At 41.6% G+C, this 17,460-nt stretch overlaps 1 protein-coding gene across 2 annotated transcripts in view; it reads right to left on the bottom strand.

Annotated features, from left to right (window-relative positions):
- Positions 1-17,460, bottom strand: part of LOC134351595 (IQ motif and SEC7 domain-containing protein 3-like) — a 422,303-nt gene that overhangs the window by 82,382 nt on the left and 322,461 nt on the right. For both annotated transcript variants that reach the window (XM_063057957.1, XM_063057959.1), the window contains exon 6: positions 10,329-10,451. In XM_063057957.1, the coding sequence (XP_062914027.1) occupies positions 10,329-10,451 (123 nt within the window). The remainder of the gene's footprint in view (positions 1-10,328; positions 10,452-17,460) is intronic.

Consider the following 17,460-nt stretch of genomic DNA (forward strand, 5'->3'; position numbering starts at 1 on the left):
AGTCTTGTATGCTGGGTTATTGGAACAAATTTGTGCTGCTCCTTGTAAATGTCCTGTGGGTAGACGCACTTGTCAGCAATATGCATTATACAACAGCTTGCATTCTCCAAATGCAGCTGGCATTACAAAGCCCACTGGGGAAGTGCTGGAGTGAAGGTTGAATAGTGCAGGTCAGTGAAAGGGTGGGTAGCACTGAGGCAATGCTCAGCTTGTCACATATTTCAGGAACCACAGAGACAGTAAGAGGAAGCATGGAGCATACGGAAAGAAATGATGAGTGGAGGAGACCAGGTACTGGGCTGGAGATGGCAAAGAAAACAGAGCTGTCAGCATAGTAGCAGTTCTTCACCTATTCTGAGAAGGTAGGGAAGAGGGAATGCTGATCTACATCACTGTTAACTTCATATACAGTAGCTGGACTGTACAACATGTTCCCCTCCCACCCCCCAAACAACCAGCTAGTTCTGCAAAGGGCAGGTTTTCAGTTCAGGGAGCTTGGCACTCTATTGCTCTGTGCAAGTGAGGCCCTTTGTTTTCCTTGATCCTCGCAAGGTGGTTATTGTTGAAATAGTAGATCTGGAATCAATGGGAGGAGTATTTTGGGAAAATGGACCGCCTCAAACTGCTGTCAATGCCAGAAAACAAAATCTCAATAGACAGGTCTCCAAAACTGACTGCATGTAATTTACATTCCTGACTCCTCTCTGACAGGGCATCTGCAAACAGCTGAAAAGTCGGGTAGATACTAGCGACAAGCCAGCAGTTATAGACCTGAACATCAAACTGCTGTCATAGTCTGGGAAGTCAATATCACCATCCTGAGAGAGACACATTGAGCACGGGAAGACTGATTCAGGGAACAATGCTATAAGGCAACCCTGGATGGCAACAAGAGACAACAGATGCTGAAAGCTGGGGATAAGGCAGGAACTGGATACTAATGGTGGATGATCAGCCATGATCACAGTGAATGGCGGTGCTGGCTCGAAGGGCCGAATGGCCTACTCCTGCACCTATTGTCTATTGTCTATTGTAAAAGATAATCAAACTGCTGAGGAACTCCACAGATCGGGCAGCATCCATGGAGGGAAATAGACAGTCAACATTTTGGAGCTAGTCCCGTCATCTGAACTGAAAGATAAAGAGAAGGTAACCAGTATAAGGAGCCAGCAAGTGATAGGTAGCTCCAGGTGAGGAGGGGTGAAATTCGGATGGAGGAGGGAAGGAGTAGTGACAGAGGCTGAGGAGAGAGGTGAATGACGGAACCTGATAGGAATGGAAGGTGTTGCACAGAATGAAGTAGGGAGGTGCCACAAGCATTACCAACAGCGCATAGCACAAATGGTTATGATTTCAGAAAAACGTACAGCCACAAAGAAAAAGTAATATTGCCTAGTTCCCTGAGTGGCACGACTGTAGTCCTAATCCAGCTCATTGTTCCACTGAGCCAACACCAGAGGGCAGCACCGAGCAAACACTGCAACAGGCAAGCCTGCAGCTTGTGCCTAGTCCTCACTACAACTGAGGCAACACAGCTCCCTCATTGTTGGTGTTGCTAATGAACCAGTGAACCAGACTTTCAGTATTCAGTGTCCAACAGGGTCTTGCAATCCCAATAAAAATGTCTAGGACAATCACTTGCACTGCACATCATCAGGACGTAATGGTACGCAACAAGTCCAGGCGACCATACAACAATGGTACCCAAAAAGTCCAGCTCCATCGCTATTGAGCAACACGGCAACGAGTTAGTCCTGGAGTACCTGATGTTCTTAGTACCGAGCAGTGAATTACAATCATAAAAAAAGATGTACAGGATGAAACAATACATCTGCGATTAACCCGGGGTGTGCCGCCATCTTACTGGCAATGAGGAGGGAGAGTAACGTGGCTTGCAAGTGAGATTTCCAGAGGGTTATGATAGATGGAGTGAGGGTGCCGTGAAATCTTTCTATCCATGGTCTCCTGCACTGTTCCAAGGAGACCAATCATAAGCATGAAGAACAGAGCCTCATGTTCCATCTAGGCGCACAGGAACCTTCAGGACTCAATATCAAATTCAACCAAGTCAGGTTAGTCTCTGGCTTGCCCTCCATTAAGTTTGTTTTCTCTCTCCACAGATACTGTCTGATGTACTGGGCTTTTCTAACATTCTCTTTTGCTCTCTGTAAGAGCTTAGATCTGTATTTCACAGCATTTACATGTCTCAATGGTTGTTTTTCTCTTCTTTTAACATACTCAATGTATCAAGTAGATGGCCTCACCCCATCATAAATCTTCTCTTTGTCTTACCATCACTTTCATGCTCTGTCTGCAACTTAACACTAACTTGTCTTCACCATTCTGGTCCTGAGGAAGAGCCTTTGATATGAAGCGTTAACGTCGTTTTTCTTTGCACAGATAACACCTGACCTGATGAATGCTTCCAGCACTTTGCAATTTCCATCTTTTGGCCAGATTGCTTCTATGCTCTGGAATTCCCTGCTGCAAAGGGCTATGACTGCTAGGCCATTCAATTCTGAAATCAATAGATTCTTGGGCACTAAGGGAATCAACACACATTGGTAAGTGGTGACAAAGTGTAATCGATATGGAACATGATCTACTGAATAGAGAACAGGCGAGGTGGGGAGGGGGGAATAATGCTACTCCCATAAGAAATATACCCTGAATGTGCAATCTGGCAAGGTACAAAGGACAGGACAACACCATGATTTGTTGTTAATATCTATTCACCTGAAATGACATTGAATTACTCCTGAGAATTTGCTTCTATTTTATCTCAACAATACATTAATCCCTATGACCTGCTTTAAAAAGGATCACATTTTAAACCCAGATTTTGGCTAATTCGTATTCTAAGAATTGCTTTCTGCAAAGTAAACACAGCAGCAGTAATCACAATGAATTCTGTTTAACTTCTGAAGTTCATAAACAGGATGCAAATTTATTAAACTTTTCTCTCAGCAACACAGCCTACACTAATCAGTTTAATTATTAATCTAAATGAGCATGTTTAAAGGTCATTATCCAGTTTATGGTGTCAATAACATCTTTCTAATTTGCTTAAACAGTTCTCTACCATCCTGCTCCTGTAATTATTATAGATGGGCTCATACTAATTAAAAAATTTGAATTAGAATGGTTCACCTAAGTTATCAAACACTGATGTGCCAATCCTTCATTTTAATAGTATCACTTGCATCAGTAGACATTTAAACAGTGTATGAAGGTCCTAGGGCCCCCATTTTAATTGGAGTTCACGGCCTCCCCACCCCCCTTGTCTTCGGTGGAAGAAGACTAAACTGGTTAAATTACTGGACTAGAGGGTTGTCGAAGATTGCAGAGAGACATTGATAGGATGCAGAAGTGGGCTGAGAAGTGGCAGATGGAGTTCAACTCAGAGAAGTGTGAGGTGGTACACTTTGGAAGGACAAACTCCAAGGCAGAGTACAAAGTAAATGGCAGGATACTTGGTAGTGTGGAGGAGCAGAGGGATCTGGGGGTACATGTCCACAGATCCCTGAAAGTTGACTCACAGGTGGATAGGGTAGTTAAGAAAGCTTATGGGGTGTTAGTTTTCATAAGTCCAGGGATAGAGTTTAAGAGTCGCGATGTAATGATGCAGCTCTATAAAGCTCTGGTTAGGCCACACTTAGAGTACTGTGTCCAGTTCTGGTCACCTCACTATAGGAAGGATGTGGAAGCATTGGAAAGGGTACAGAGGAGATTTACCAGGATGCTGCCTGGTTTAGAGAGTATGCATTATAATCAGAGATTAAGGGAGCTAGGGCTTTACTCTTTGGAGAGAAGGAGGATGAGAGGAGACATGATAGAGGTGTACAAGGTAATAAGAGGAATAGGTAGAGTGGATAGCCAGCGCCTCTTCCCCAGGGCACCACTGCTCAATACAAGAAGACATGGCTTTAAGGTAAGGGTTGGGAAGTTCAAGGGGGATATTAGAGGAAGGTTTTTTGCTCAGAGAGTGGTTGGTGTGTGGAATGCACTGCCTGAGTCAGTGGTGGAGGCAGATACACTCGTGAAATTTAAGAGACTACTAGACAGGTATATGGAGGAATTTAAGGTGGGGGGTTATATGGGAGGCAGAGTCTGAGGGTCGGCACAACATTGTGGGCTGAAGGGCCTGTACTGTGCTGTACTATTCTATGTTCTACCTTCTATAAATCCAAACCATAATGAACTAGGAATAGGAGTTCATGACATACCACAGTAGCTAGGAAATTCAAATTGTCACCTTAAAAAATTGGAATGAAGAGCTTCTGTCAGGGTTCTGAAGAAATGCTGAAGGCATTAGTAATGATCTTTCAAAAATCACTAGATTCTGGAATAGTTCTGGAGGACTGGAAACTTGCAAATATTACTCCACTCTTCAAGAAGGGAGTGAGCCAGAAGAAAGGAAGTTATAGGCCAGTTGGCCAGATTTCACCAGTTAGAAAATATTGGATTTGAGTGTTAAGGATGTGGTTTTGGAGTACTTGACAAAATAGGCCAAATTCAGCATGGTTTCCTTAAGGAAAAACCTTGCCTAACAAATTTGTTGGAATTCTTTGAGGAAATGACAAGCAGGATAGATGAAGAAGTATCAGTGGATGTTGTGTACTTGGATTTTCAGAAGGCATTTGACAAGGTACCGCACATGAGGCTGCTTAAAAAGAGTCCATGGTATTGCAGAAAAGATACCAGCATGGATAGAACCGATTGGCAGGAGACAAAGAGTGGGAATAAAGTGAGTCTTTTCTGATTGGCTGCTGGTGACTAGTGGTGTTCTGCAGTGGTCAATGTTGGGACCAATTCTTTTTACTTTGATCAATGATTTGGATGATGGAATTGATGGCTTTGTGGCCAAGTTTGCAGAAGATAAAAAGATAGGTGAAGGGGCAGGTAATGTTGAGGAAACAAGGAGGCTGCAGAAGGACTTGGACAGATTAGGAGAATGGGCAAAGAAATGGCGAATGGAATACAGCGTTGAGAAGTGTATGGTCATGCACTTTTATAGAAGGAATAAAATTATAGACTATTTTCTAAACAGGGAGAAAAGTCAAATATGCAAGGTGCGAAGCAGCGCTCCCTCTAAGGTGAACACATTTTTTGCTATTGGCACGCAAAGGAATTTAAACTGAGCACAAAAGATTTTCACCCTCTACCTGTTTGGCATGTTAAGTACATTTCACGATTGTGCACAATCATATTTCCTTTTCCCATTTCTGATACGGACAGTGTTGACAACGTGGAATTTGCGATTTGTCTGCAGGTTTTAGAACTGGCTTATTTATTCTGCGTTTATAGAAGGAATTATTGATTCACTATGTCGAATTCCAAAGAAGCAAAGGGCTATTGATATTACTACATGCTGTCATACAGTACATGAGAAATAAGACTCATTGATGTATATTTTATTTCTTTTGAACAATGAACAACAAACTGGACTGGGTAGCTTATTATCCTTGGAATACTTCATGTTTCCTTCCACTTAAAAGTTTTCAGTGTGCACACGCTATTGTCACTGGGCAAAAAATTGCAAAGTACAGGATCTTTGTGCACACTGAGCATTACAAATTAGCAGGAACATTGATGCAAAGGGAATTGGGAGTCCTCGTGCAGGATTCCCTAAAGGTTAATTTGCAGTTTGAGTAGATAGTAAGGAAGGTAAATTCAATGTTAGCATTTATTTCAAGAGGACTAGGATATAAAAGCAAGGATGTAATGCTGCGACTTATTAAGGCACTGGCTGGTGAGGCCTCACTTGCAGCAGTTTTGGGCTCCTTACTTAAGAACATTGGAGAGGGTTCAGAGGAGGTTCACAAAAATGATTCCAGGAACAAAAGGCTTATTGTATGAGGAGTAATTGATGGCTCTGGGCCTTTACTCACTGGAATTTAGAAGAATGAGGGGGCATCTCATTGAAACCTATTGAATGTTGAAAGGACTAGATAGAGTGGATGTTTCCTATGGAATGGGAGTCTGGGACTAGGGGGCATAGCCTTAGAATAGAGGGATATCCATTTAGAATGCAGATGAGGAGGAATTGCTTTAGCCAGAGGGTGGTGCAATTGGTTGCCACTGGTGGTTGTGGAGGTCAGGTCATTGGGCGTATTTTAGGTAGAGGTTGATAGGTTCTTGATTAGTCAGGGCATGAAAGGTTATAGGGAGAAGGCTAGAGAATGGAGTTGAGAGGTTGATAGGTTCTCTATTAGTCAGGGCAAATACGGGAGAATGGGGTTGAGAGAGAAATAGATCAGCACGATGAAATGGCAGAGTACACTCAATGGGCCAACTGGCCTAATTCTGTTCCTGTGTCTTATGGTCAAATCTTGAAATTAGTCATAGTCATACTTTATTGATCCCGGGGGAAATTGGTTTTCGTTACAGTTGCACCATAAATAATAAATAGTAATAGAACCATAAGTATTTAAATAGTAATATGTAAATTATGCCAGTAAATTATGAAATGAGTCCAGGACCAGCCTATTGGCTCAGGGTGTCTGACCCTCCAAGGGAGGAGTTGTAAAGTTTGATGGCCACAGGCAGGAATGACTTCCTATGACGCTCTGTGTTGCATCTCGGTGGAATGAGTCTCTGGCTGAATGTACTCCTGTGCCCACCCAGTACATTATGTAGTTGATGGGAGACATTGACCAAGATGGCATGCAACTTAGACAGCATCCTCTTTTCAGACACCACCGTGAGAGAGTCCAGTTCCATCCCCACAACATCACTGGCCTTACGAATGAGTTTGTTGATTCTGTTGGTGTCTGCTACCCTCAGCCTGCTGCCCCAGCACACAACAGCAAACATGATAGCACTGGCCACCACAGACTCGTAGAACATCCTCAGCATCGTCTGGCAGATGTTAAAGGACCTCAGTCTCCTCAGGTTTGAATTGCCATCAAATTATTGAACTGCCATCAATATCCATCTGTCTTGTACAGAGGAAATGTGCTCACCTTGCCCATTCTGGACTGTATGTATATTTCAGACACAGAGCAACGTGCTCAACCCTTAGCTTCTCTTTTAAAAAGCAAGTCTGTACAAAGACGAACAAGTGTGCATTGTATCAAAACGCTCAAAATGAGAAAAGGAAACCAGATAAAATGCAGCACTGCACTTGACAAAGACCAAGGTATAGGTAGTCCAGTTGAATCGGTTATGCCTACTCAAAAATATGTAGAGAACTGAGCCACATTTGTGAGAGTCATCTCAAAAGAAGACAAGGAACAATCCTCAGAATCATATAAATACCATAAGTCCAATCATTAACTCTGCCAAATAACATTTCCCTAAGGCAGACATCTAACTACAGGTAGCAGCAGAGTTCGGAAAAAAGTGGCCTTGAGAGGGCTTAATTTTGACTCCAAATCCCATAAAGATGTTATTACATCAGGTCATATGTTGGCAAGAGAGGCTCTTCTTGATTACTACCTACTTTCTTTGCTCATTTGAAGAGCACAAAGAAAGAACAGTGGAAATAGCAAGGGCACAAAAGGGACAGAGGGTGGAGTCTTCGATGCACAATTCACCACTGAACAAACCAGCTGCATCTTCATAAATATAGCTGTTAGACTAAGGTTAAGAAAAGAAAACAACCTAAGGAAAATACACAGATGACCTGGTGCAGGTGCACATGGCCACTACCCAGCCTTCCAGGAGATGGTATTCTGACGTCACAATCTGGTCATCTTCCACTCTGTTGTGTATTACTGCCACTATACTAAATGGGATCAATTCTGAACAGATACAGCAACATGAAACCATACATTCACAAGGCACTTTGGGCTGTCGGATTTGTATTTTATCATGGTCTAAAGTAACTCTAGGTCAAGCTTAGAAACCAACCCTTGCTCAGCAAGGAGAGTAGAAGAGCAGACAAGATGCATCATTTGCCAAATTTAAAAACTGTGTGCCAATGGAGGATGTTAAACAGTGAAAACAGCTTGTTGTCGAGCTGTGATCCTGCAACCAACATATTAGATCAGAGTTTTGGACTTCTTCCATATGCATTTATGAATGATTATGCACAATTAAACATCTAATGGGAGGAGTAAACTCCAAGAATATCCCCATCCTTCGTGATACCAATGCAAAAGCAGGTCCAAAGAACTGTAAGGCAAAACTGCTGATAGGATAATCCATCCTTTGCTCCTCCTGAGATCTCCATCAACAGCGAAAGCATTCTTCAGCCAGTTATCGATGGCTGACAGCACTGGATGCAGCAAAGGTTTTGGGCTCTAAAATTATCCTGGCATCAGTGCTTACGATTGTCACTCCTGATCCAGTTGCACTTCTATGCAAGCTGTTGGACAGCTATTGGCATCAATACAACAATAATAAAAATTTCAAAGATGTGTCCTGCTTACGAAAAGTGGCATTAAGTGGCTTTTAATCAGCAATAAGAGCCTCATCACCGTGCACTTTGAGATCAGTCGGAACAATTTGGCCTCAGACCAGTCTTGATCGAAAGACGTGACTGATGTTTACACCGAGGCAGCATTTGATCAAATGTAAACATTGGATTCAGTTGAGATCAGTGAGAAGAACCTCCCTTGGCAGGAGTCAGACCTTGCACATAGGAAAGCGGATGTGCCAATTGGACGTCAATCATTTCAGTCCCAGACTGTTGCTGTAGGAATTCCACAGAGCAACAATCCTCTTTTGGTTCATTGTAATATTAAAAATAGTGAAGTGTACAATAATTACATGGTATTCTCAAGGGCAACTAGGGATGGGCAATAAATGCTGCTTAGATGGCGATGGTCACATCCCATAAGTGAATAAATAATAAAAAATTAATCCATTACTCAAGATACTGAAGCAGTCCAAGCCCACATATGGCAAGACCCGGACGACGTTCGGGCACAGACTGGAGAGTGGCAAGCAACAAATATGCTCCACAAGTCCCAAACATTCACCTGCTCACTAGCAGACAGATTAAACTTCTTCCTTTAATGGCATTACATCACTGAATCCCCTGTCACTTGCATTTGGAATGTGACTAGTTTCTATTTGCAAGTTGATGGGACAAGATGTGATGATAATATATACAGTTGCATCAATAAACACTGGGCGGTCTGTTCAAACACAAGTGTACATGACCAAATAGGGTTTACAAATTCCCATTTCCCAATTGTCTGGTACCTGGCAGTGACAGCTAGTTATTTTGCTTCAAGTGAAGTTAAACACGGGAAGTAGGATGGGCAGCAATCACCATACAGAGTTAATACAAACATGTATCCTTCATAGCGTACCTCAATTTGCCTTTCCCTGCACTGATGCCAGTTAGATTGAGCTGCATGCATGATTGCACTTCACTTTGTAAAACCAGCCCTACAGGACCAACCTTCATCATTGCTGCAGCCCGAAACTCCCAATCCCTCCTACAAGTAGCCTGGAAGTTGAATCGTAAGCCCTGAATTAAATCTCAAATCACAAATTACTGGCTGTGACCTGCAATTGCTAAGCCCAGGCCATCTGACCAGAACTCCTTTGCAGGCTTGTGGGCTCTGGAGCCTTAGCAGAACCCAGGGCCTTTTTTGCATTTGCTTGTGATTAGGCTAAATTGACTATTACTATGAACTCCCCAGCTAGAAGGGCAGAAGCTGCAAATCTCACCATTCTCATACAAGATACTTGCCCTTCCATGTAGGTACTGTATCTAAATAAGTCAATCCAGATTTCCACCAGAGTACAGAATAGAAATGTATGCATAGTTACCTTTGCTAAAGGGACACAGCAGTATCAAACAGCCTGTGTGCTTGGTTTCATTAATCTCAATGGTACTAGATCTGGGGAAGGAGCGGCAATGGGAAGCCAACTCTATGGCAGCATTTAGTGTCAGTGACCAACACTAAACTCCTAGATTTACTCTATTTTAAAATATTCTCAATGAAATGCTCAATATTAGTGTTTTGAGGAAAAATCTCAATAAAGATTTTCCCTATCAAATTAAATGTACTATTTTGAATATTTTGACCTCATTTTTAAAACCATGAGAAAGTTTTAAATGTACCTACAATTTTATGCATTTAACAATTGTAGTGTTTCATAGAGAGTTTGCACCCGTTACCCATTTCTTTATGAGTACGTTGGTAGGTGGGGAACTCACAAACTCAGCTGAGCTACAGTGACAAAGTGGCCGACTACAGATTCAAAATGATCTTTTCCAGACGGAGTACAAACTCACCACCATCTGGTTGGAAAACAAAGATAAAAATGTCATCAGCATGCTGACCAGTCCAGCAAATTTACAACTGAAGGAGCAGGAACACTGAACACACTGCAAAAGCAGCTTCAGAAAGAACTTTTCTCATTACCTGAATGCTTCAATGAGCCGTTCCACTTTCTGGGCCTCTCCCTGCACGCGAATGTGAGCCTGGAACTTGCGCAATGCTTCATCCAGTTCCATGTTTGAGAAGTCCATCTCATCAACAACACAACTAGAATGAAGCAGAAGACAATTGGTTCCTCCCATTAGTCAGTAAATGTCATGTTATCATTGAAGTGGGCCATTAGCTTGGGTAGGACACCAGACCGGACCAAATCTCATCAATCACTTCTTAAATTTTATTGAGCAAGCTGCCCAGTGGATGCATTGGCTCTGGTATTTGTTCTTCTGGTATGATCCAAGATGGAAAAAACTCTACGACTACCGATCCCTCCCAGATTATGAACGTGCATCACATGGGAATGAGAAACAATCACCTATCTATTGGAACCATCCTTTTTGTTCAATTTCAATAGAAAAAACATGTTTTTGAACCCTTTAACATGCTTTGAACAACAATGGATGTCAGGTAAGATTATATTACAACATATAGTAAAGCTTGGATTCAGATGACAGAAAACAAGACATTCAATTTTTGTTCTTACATTTGGGTGGAATGTTGTACGTTTGGTGTTTACTCAAATAGAAAATCATAACATAATTTTTAATAAATATTGGGTAGGGGGAAAGACCCATCCAATCATTCAATATAACAGAAGAGGCAGCTCAAATCATCTGATTTTCTGTGTCTAGTAGACACATTGGCTTAGGCATCCATTCTTCAGATATGATTCCAGATGGGCAAAGTAATTGACAGCAGATTCTTCCCAGGTTACGAATACCCAACAGTATACATCTCATACATATGAACAAGCTTTTGTAGACCATAAGACCATAAGACATAGGAGCAGAATTAGGCCATTCAGTCCATCATGTCTACTCTGCCATTCCATCATGGCTGATCCTGGATTCCAATCCACCCCATACACCTGTCTTCTTGTCATATCCTTTGATGCCCTGACCAATCAGGAAACTATCAACTTCCGCCTTAAATATACCCACAGACTTGGCCTCCAGCGCAGTCTGTGGCAGAGCATTCCACATATTCACTACGCTCTGGCTAAAAAAAATCCTTAATACCTTCGTTCTAAAAGGTTGCCCCTCAATTTTGAGGTTGTGCCCTCCAGTTCTGGATACCTCCACCATAGGAAACATCCTCTCCACATCCACCCTATCTAGCCCTTTCAACATTCGGTAGATTTCAATGAGATCCCCTTGCATTCTTCCAAACTCCAGTGAGTACGGGTCCAAAGCTGCCAAACACTTCTCATACGTTAAACCCTACATTCCTGGAATCATCCTTGTGAACCTCCTCTGGAGACTCTCCAATGCATCTTTTCTGAGATATGGGGCCCAAAACTATTGACAATACTCCAAGTGAAGCCTGACTAGTGTCTTATAAAGGCTCAGCATTATCTTCTTGCTTTTTATATTCTATTCCCCATGAAATAAATGTCAACATTGCATTTGCCTTCTTTACCACAGACTCAACCTGGAAATTAACCTTCTGGGAGTCTTGCTCGAGGACTTCTATGTCCCTCTGCACCGCTGATGTTTGACCAACACTATGAATTTGCCAGCTGTTGCAGGAATATAGGCTGCACAGGAATGTGGTTCACAGCCGCAGTCCTGAATTATGAATTAACCAGCTTACAAACAGTTCACAGGAATGGAATCATGCCATAACCAGGGAAGGACCTGTGTTCAAAACTAGTCATGCAAACATACACGTCTTAGGTATAATTGTTGGGTAATATAAATGCAGAAAAATCCTGGTGATTTTTTCTTTTATGACACAGGTGTGTTCAGGCCAAATGCACCATTCTAATCCTGTCATTGCCCAGCTCAATTAATTGGCACTTGCTAGGGATCAACCTCTGACTTGTGCAGTGCTCTTATTAATTTAACCACTGAACCACAGGCAAACCTGTAACATTATTCTCAAGAAAGAAAAAAAAGGAGAGAAGCCATGGAAAATCAAAACCATCTAGAAAGGCTTTCTATCAGTTTTGTGTTACAAATAATAAGAAATGCCTTTTGGTGAAGTCCATAATTTAATCTCAGGATTTGAAATGATACACGGAAAGTATTCTTCTATGTCTACGATGATGTAGAAGTTCCCATGGAAAGTTCGGTGCCACATAAGGGAAAGGGCAAATATTGAAAAACATACAAAACCAATTTATTCTCTTCTTTTAATACATCCATCAATAATGCATTATCTCATCCTTCCTAAACAACTTTGCCCTCAAAGGGCTCTCTGTGCTTTCTGTTTCCTCAAGCATATTTTAAGAGTGCATCGTTAATTTAAGGCTTAATCACCTTGGAATTGTTGCATGTACAAGTCTAATTTTCTCAACTCTGTACAGAATGCAATATACTTTTTGCACAGTGGTATGTTCCTGCTTTTTCCCCAAAATCTGCTCATATCCAACCAGAAACCACTGCACTCAGGAGAATTTGAATTTCCTTCAATCATGTCAGTTTGGGGCACCTTTAGAACTACAAGAAAAATAAACGGTTCTCGATGGAGCTGATCCTGCGTTAAGACTTGCCACACGTGTTGGAGTCAGATCTTCTGAAAGCCTGTTTTTTTTTTGCTTTTTATGTGCTGGAGTGCTGCGTCAGGGGTCGGAAGCTCAGCAGCTTTTAAAAGGCTACTGCACTTGAAACAAAGCCCCATTGCCATTGTGTAAGCAGTAGGGACAAACAGGTTGAGTTTGCCAAGGCATTCTTCAAAGCATTCTCCTGAAGAAAATTTGATGCTGGCAAAGCAGATGCAAAAAGAAGTGAGGCTGATTTAACATGAGAGGGGAATAGGTAACTGAGTGGGCAACTTCCTCACACAGAGGGTTGGGCAGCCAGGGAAAGTGGTTGTGGCAGGTACACTAATAAGACTTAAGAAGTATTTGGACAGGTTCAGGGATGGGAAGAGCTTAGGGGAATAGGGGCCAAATATGGGCAAATGGGACTAGCTTAGACAGGATCTTTTTGGCATGGACAAGTTGCACAGGACATTTCCATCCTGTTTGATGCTATGACTCGATAAGAACATAGGAACAGAAAAGAATAGAAGCCGAAGTAAGCCATTCAGCCCTTCATTACTGCTCCACCATTCAGTAAGATTATGACCTCTTTACTGTACTCATCCCATATTCATTATTTCTCTTAATATCTAAAACTCTGCTATGCTCCATTCTTTAATAAAGTCAATGAATGCACCTCAACAGCCCTCCTGGGGGGAGAACTACAAAGATTTATTCATCTGGAGAAGACTTCACTTCTATTCCACAAATTACAAATGCATATCGTCTTTACCTGGAAAGATATCATCGCTGGGTCTAAATTCCAAGAAATACCTACAACAACAGCGCTGTGGGAATACCTTAGCACCTTCACCAGAAAATCTGCACTGGCTCACTACAACCTTCCTAATGGAATTTAGGGATGGGTGGTAAATGTTGGGCTGGCTAGTGGCACTCAGATCACAGGAAATGAATAAATGGAAAGTGGTGGGTGTGTGGAATGCACTACTGGCAGCGGTGGTGGAAGCAGATACAATAGGGTCTTTTAAGATACATGGAGCTTAGAAAAATAGAGAGCTATGCACTAGGGAAATTCAGGGCATAGAATTACATGGTCAGCACAACATTGTGGGCCATAGGGTCTGTAATGTGCTGTAACTTTTTAAGTTATATGTTCTAAATGTTGGGCATTGTTGTTATTGAAGATTTTAAGATTCAGTTATTCATGGAAGCCCATCAATTTCATTTACGGTAAAACAGCCCACTACTATCCATAACTGAATGTGCTAGTACTGCAGAGTTTAGGTCTGATCATACCATAGTGCTGTATACACCAGCTACTACTGGAGTACTGAGGCTAGCATTTCAAGAATAATATGAACTTAAACCACCTGTTAGGAAGCCTATGGATTTGGGAACAAAGCAAATTACCCTCACTAAATTTGCTAAAAGTAGAAATTGTCAGTGCTAAGAATGATAATTGCATTATGGAATGGAAAATAAGCGAGTTGGGCATCAATTATTTCCCTCCTGCTCAACCTCAAACTCATGCATGGTTGGGGTGGAATATTTCCAACACTTCATGAAAGAACAATTTTCAGTCAACAAACAAATCTTTAGTTCCTGTAGCCCCAAGTTTTTTGAAAAAAAATCAAATGTTATCCTTCAGAACACTTTGGCTTAATCCAATTGCTGTGACCCAATTGCTTCCATCTGTGGAATTGCTCTGGTGCATTGAGGTCTTGCCTGAGAGCAAAAAACTTGCTCTAACAAGCTCCTGGATACAACTCATGAAAAATGTAATAAATGAGAAGAGGCGGTGAACAAAAAAATATAAACAGCTTCCAAAGACTAAAGCATCAAGCAATTAAAGGGCAAAAGGCATACTTTTACCCATGTACATAAAGATTATTCTTTCCAGCTGTGTTCTTTGCTGTTTCAAAAGTATTATAGTTCTAAGCTGGATTTCATTTCTGTATTACTAAGCTCTAGCCTTGTGCTGTCATTTAATGATTCAGGAGAAGTTATGAAATGGTGCTACAAAGCACCTACTTTTTTTTTGAGGTCTTACATTGTTACACCCATAGTGATTTATCCTTTCATGCAGCACACAGCTTTATGCACTTGCGTAAAATTTGTCTGAGTTCACTTTTAATGCATCTGATAATCTATTTAAATGTCTCTGTTATAACAAGGTTAACTTCACATGCAAAGATCAATCACTCAACATTAGTAAATTCCCTGGAACTTTAAGATGCCTCATGAAAATACAACATGAGGGCGTGTCATGTGCAAAGCTTAATGAGTCAGTTTTGAAGGGAGATGTTAAATATTATACTCATATTACACAAATATGAATACATGCTCAATGTGCATAATGATAATGATGGTGGCAGTGCTGATGATGCATGTATCTGGGGACCGTTCCTCTGTGAAATAACATTGGATAATTTGACCGTAACTATCTTTTCTATTCTAGAAACCATAGAAACCATAGAAAAACTACAGCACAGAAACAGGCCTTTTGGCCCTTCTTAGCTCTGCCAAACCATTTTCTGCCTAGTCCCACTGACCTGCACACGGACCATATCCCTCCATACACCTCCCATCCATGTATCTGTCCAATTTATTCTTAAATGTTAGAAAAGAACCCACATTTACCACCTCATCTGGCAACTCATTCCACACTCCCACCACTCTGTGTGAAGAAGCCCCCCCCTAATGTTCCCTTTAAACTCTTCCCCCTTCACCCTTAACCCATGTCCTCTGGTTTTTTTCTCTCCTTGCCTCAGTGGAAAAAGCCTGCTTGCATTCACTCTATCTATACCCATCATAATTTTATATACCTCTATCAAATCTCCCCTCATTCTTCTACGCTCCAGGGAATAAAGTCCTAACCTATTCAACCTTTCTCTGTAACCTATTCAACATTCTCTGTTTTTCAAGTCCTGGCAACATCCTTGTAAACCTTCTCTGCACTCTTTCAACCTTATTAATATCCTTCCTATAATTTGGTGACCAAAACTGAACATAATACTCCAGATTCGGCCTCACCAATGCTTTATACAACCTCATCATAACATTCCAGCTCTTATACTCAATACTTTGATGAATAAAGGCCAATGTACCAAAAGCTCTCTGTATGACCCTATCTACCCGTGACGCCACTTATAGGGAATTTTGTATCTGTATTCCCAGATCCCTCTGTTCTACTGCACTCCTCAGTGCCTTACCATTTACCCTGTATGTTCTACCTTGGTTTGTCCTTCCAAAGTGCAATACCTCACACTTGTCTGTATTAAACTCCATCTGCCATTATTCAGCCCATTTTTCCAGCTGGTCCAAATCCCTCTGCAAGATTTGAAAACCTTCCTCACTGTCCACTACACCTCCAATCTTTGTATCATCAGCAAATTTGCTGATCCAATTTACCACATTATCATCCAGATCATTGATATAGATGACAAATAACGATGGACCCAGCACTGATCCCTGTGGCACACCACTAGTTACAGGCCTCCACTCTGAGAAGCAATCCTCTACTACCACTCTTTGGCTTCTTCCATTGAGCCAATGTCTAATCCAATTTACCACCTCTCCATGTATACCTAGCAAATGAATTTTCCTAACTAACCTCCCATGCGGGACTTTGTCAAAGGCCTTACTGAAGTCCATGTAGACAACATCCACTGTCTTCCGTTCATCCACTTTCCTGGTTACCTCCTCGAAAAACTCCAATAGATTGGTCAAACATGACCTACCATGCACAAAGCTATGTTGACTCTCCCTAATAGGTCCCTGTCTATCCAAATGCTTGTAGATTCTATCTCTTAGTACTCCCTCCAATAACTTACCCTCAACCGACGTCAAACTTACCGACCTATAATTTCCCGGATTACTTTTCGATCCTTTTTTAAACAACGGAACAACACGAGCCATTCTCCAATCCTCCTGCACCTCACCCGTAGACACCGACATTTTAAATATATCTGCCAGGGCCCCTGCAATTTCAACACTAGTCTCCTTCAAGGTCCAAGGGAATACGGTGTCAGGTCCTGGGGATTTATCCACTTTAATTTGCCTCAAGATAGCAAGCACCTCCTCCTTTTCAATCTGTACAGTTTCCATGATCTCATTACTTGTTTCCCTTAATTCCATAGACTTCATGCCAGTTTCCTTAGTAAATACAGACGCAAAAAAACCCATTTAAGATCTCCCCCATTTCTTTTGGTTCTGCACATAGCCGACCACCCTGATCTTCAAGAAGACCAATTTTATCCCTTATTATCCTTTTTCTCTTAATATACCTGTAAAAACTCTTTGGATTATCCTTCACTTTGACTGCCAAGGCAACCTCATGTCTCCTTTTAGCCCTCCTAATTTCCTTTTTAAGTATTTTCTTGCACTTTTTATACTCCTCAAGCACCTTATTTACTCCATTTCCTATACATGTCATACAACTCTCTCTTCTTCTTTATCAGAGTTGCAATATCCCTTGAGAACCAAGGTTCCTTATTCCTATTCGCTTTGCCTTTAATCCTGACAGGAACATACAAGCTCTGCACTCTCAAAATTTCTCCTTTGAAGGCTTCCCAC

The sequence above is a fragment of the Mobula hypostoma genome, chromosome 9, assembly GCF_963921235.1.
Source record: "Mobula hypostoma chromosome 9, sMobHyp1.1, whole genome shotgun sequence".
In the NCBI taxonomy this organism is placed as follows: Eukaryota; Metazoa; Chordata; class Chondrichthyes; order Myliobatiformes; family Myliobatidae; genus Mobula; species Mobula hypostoma.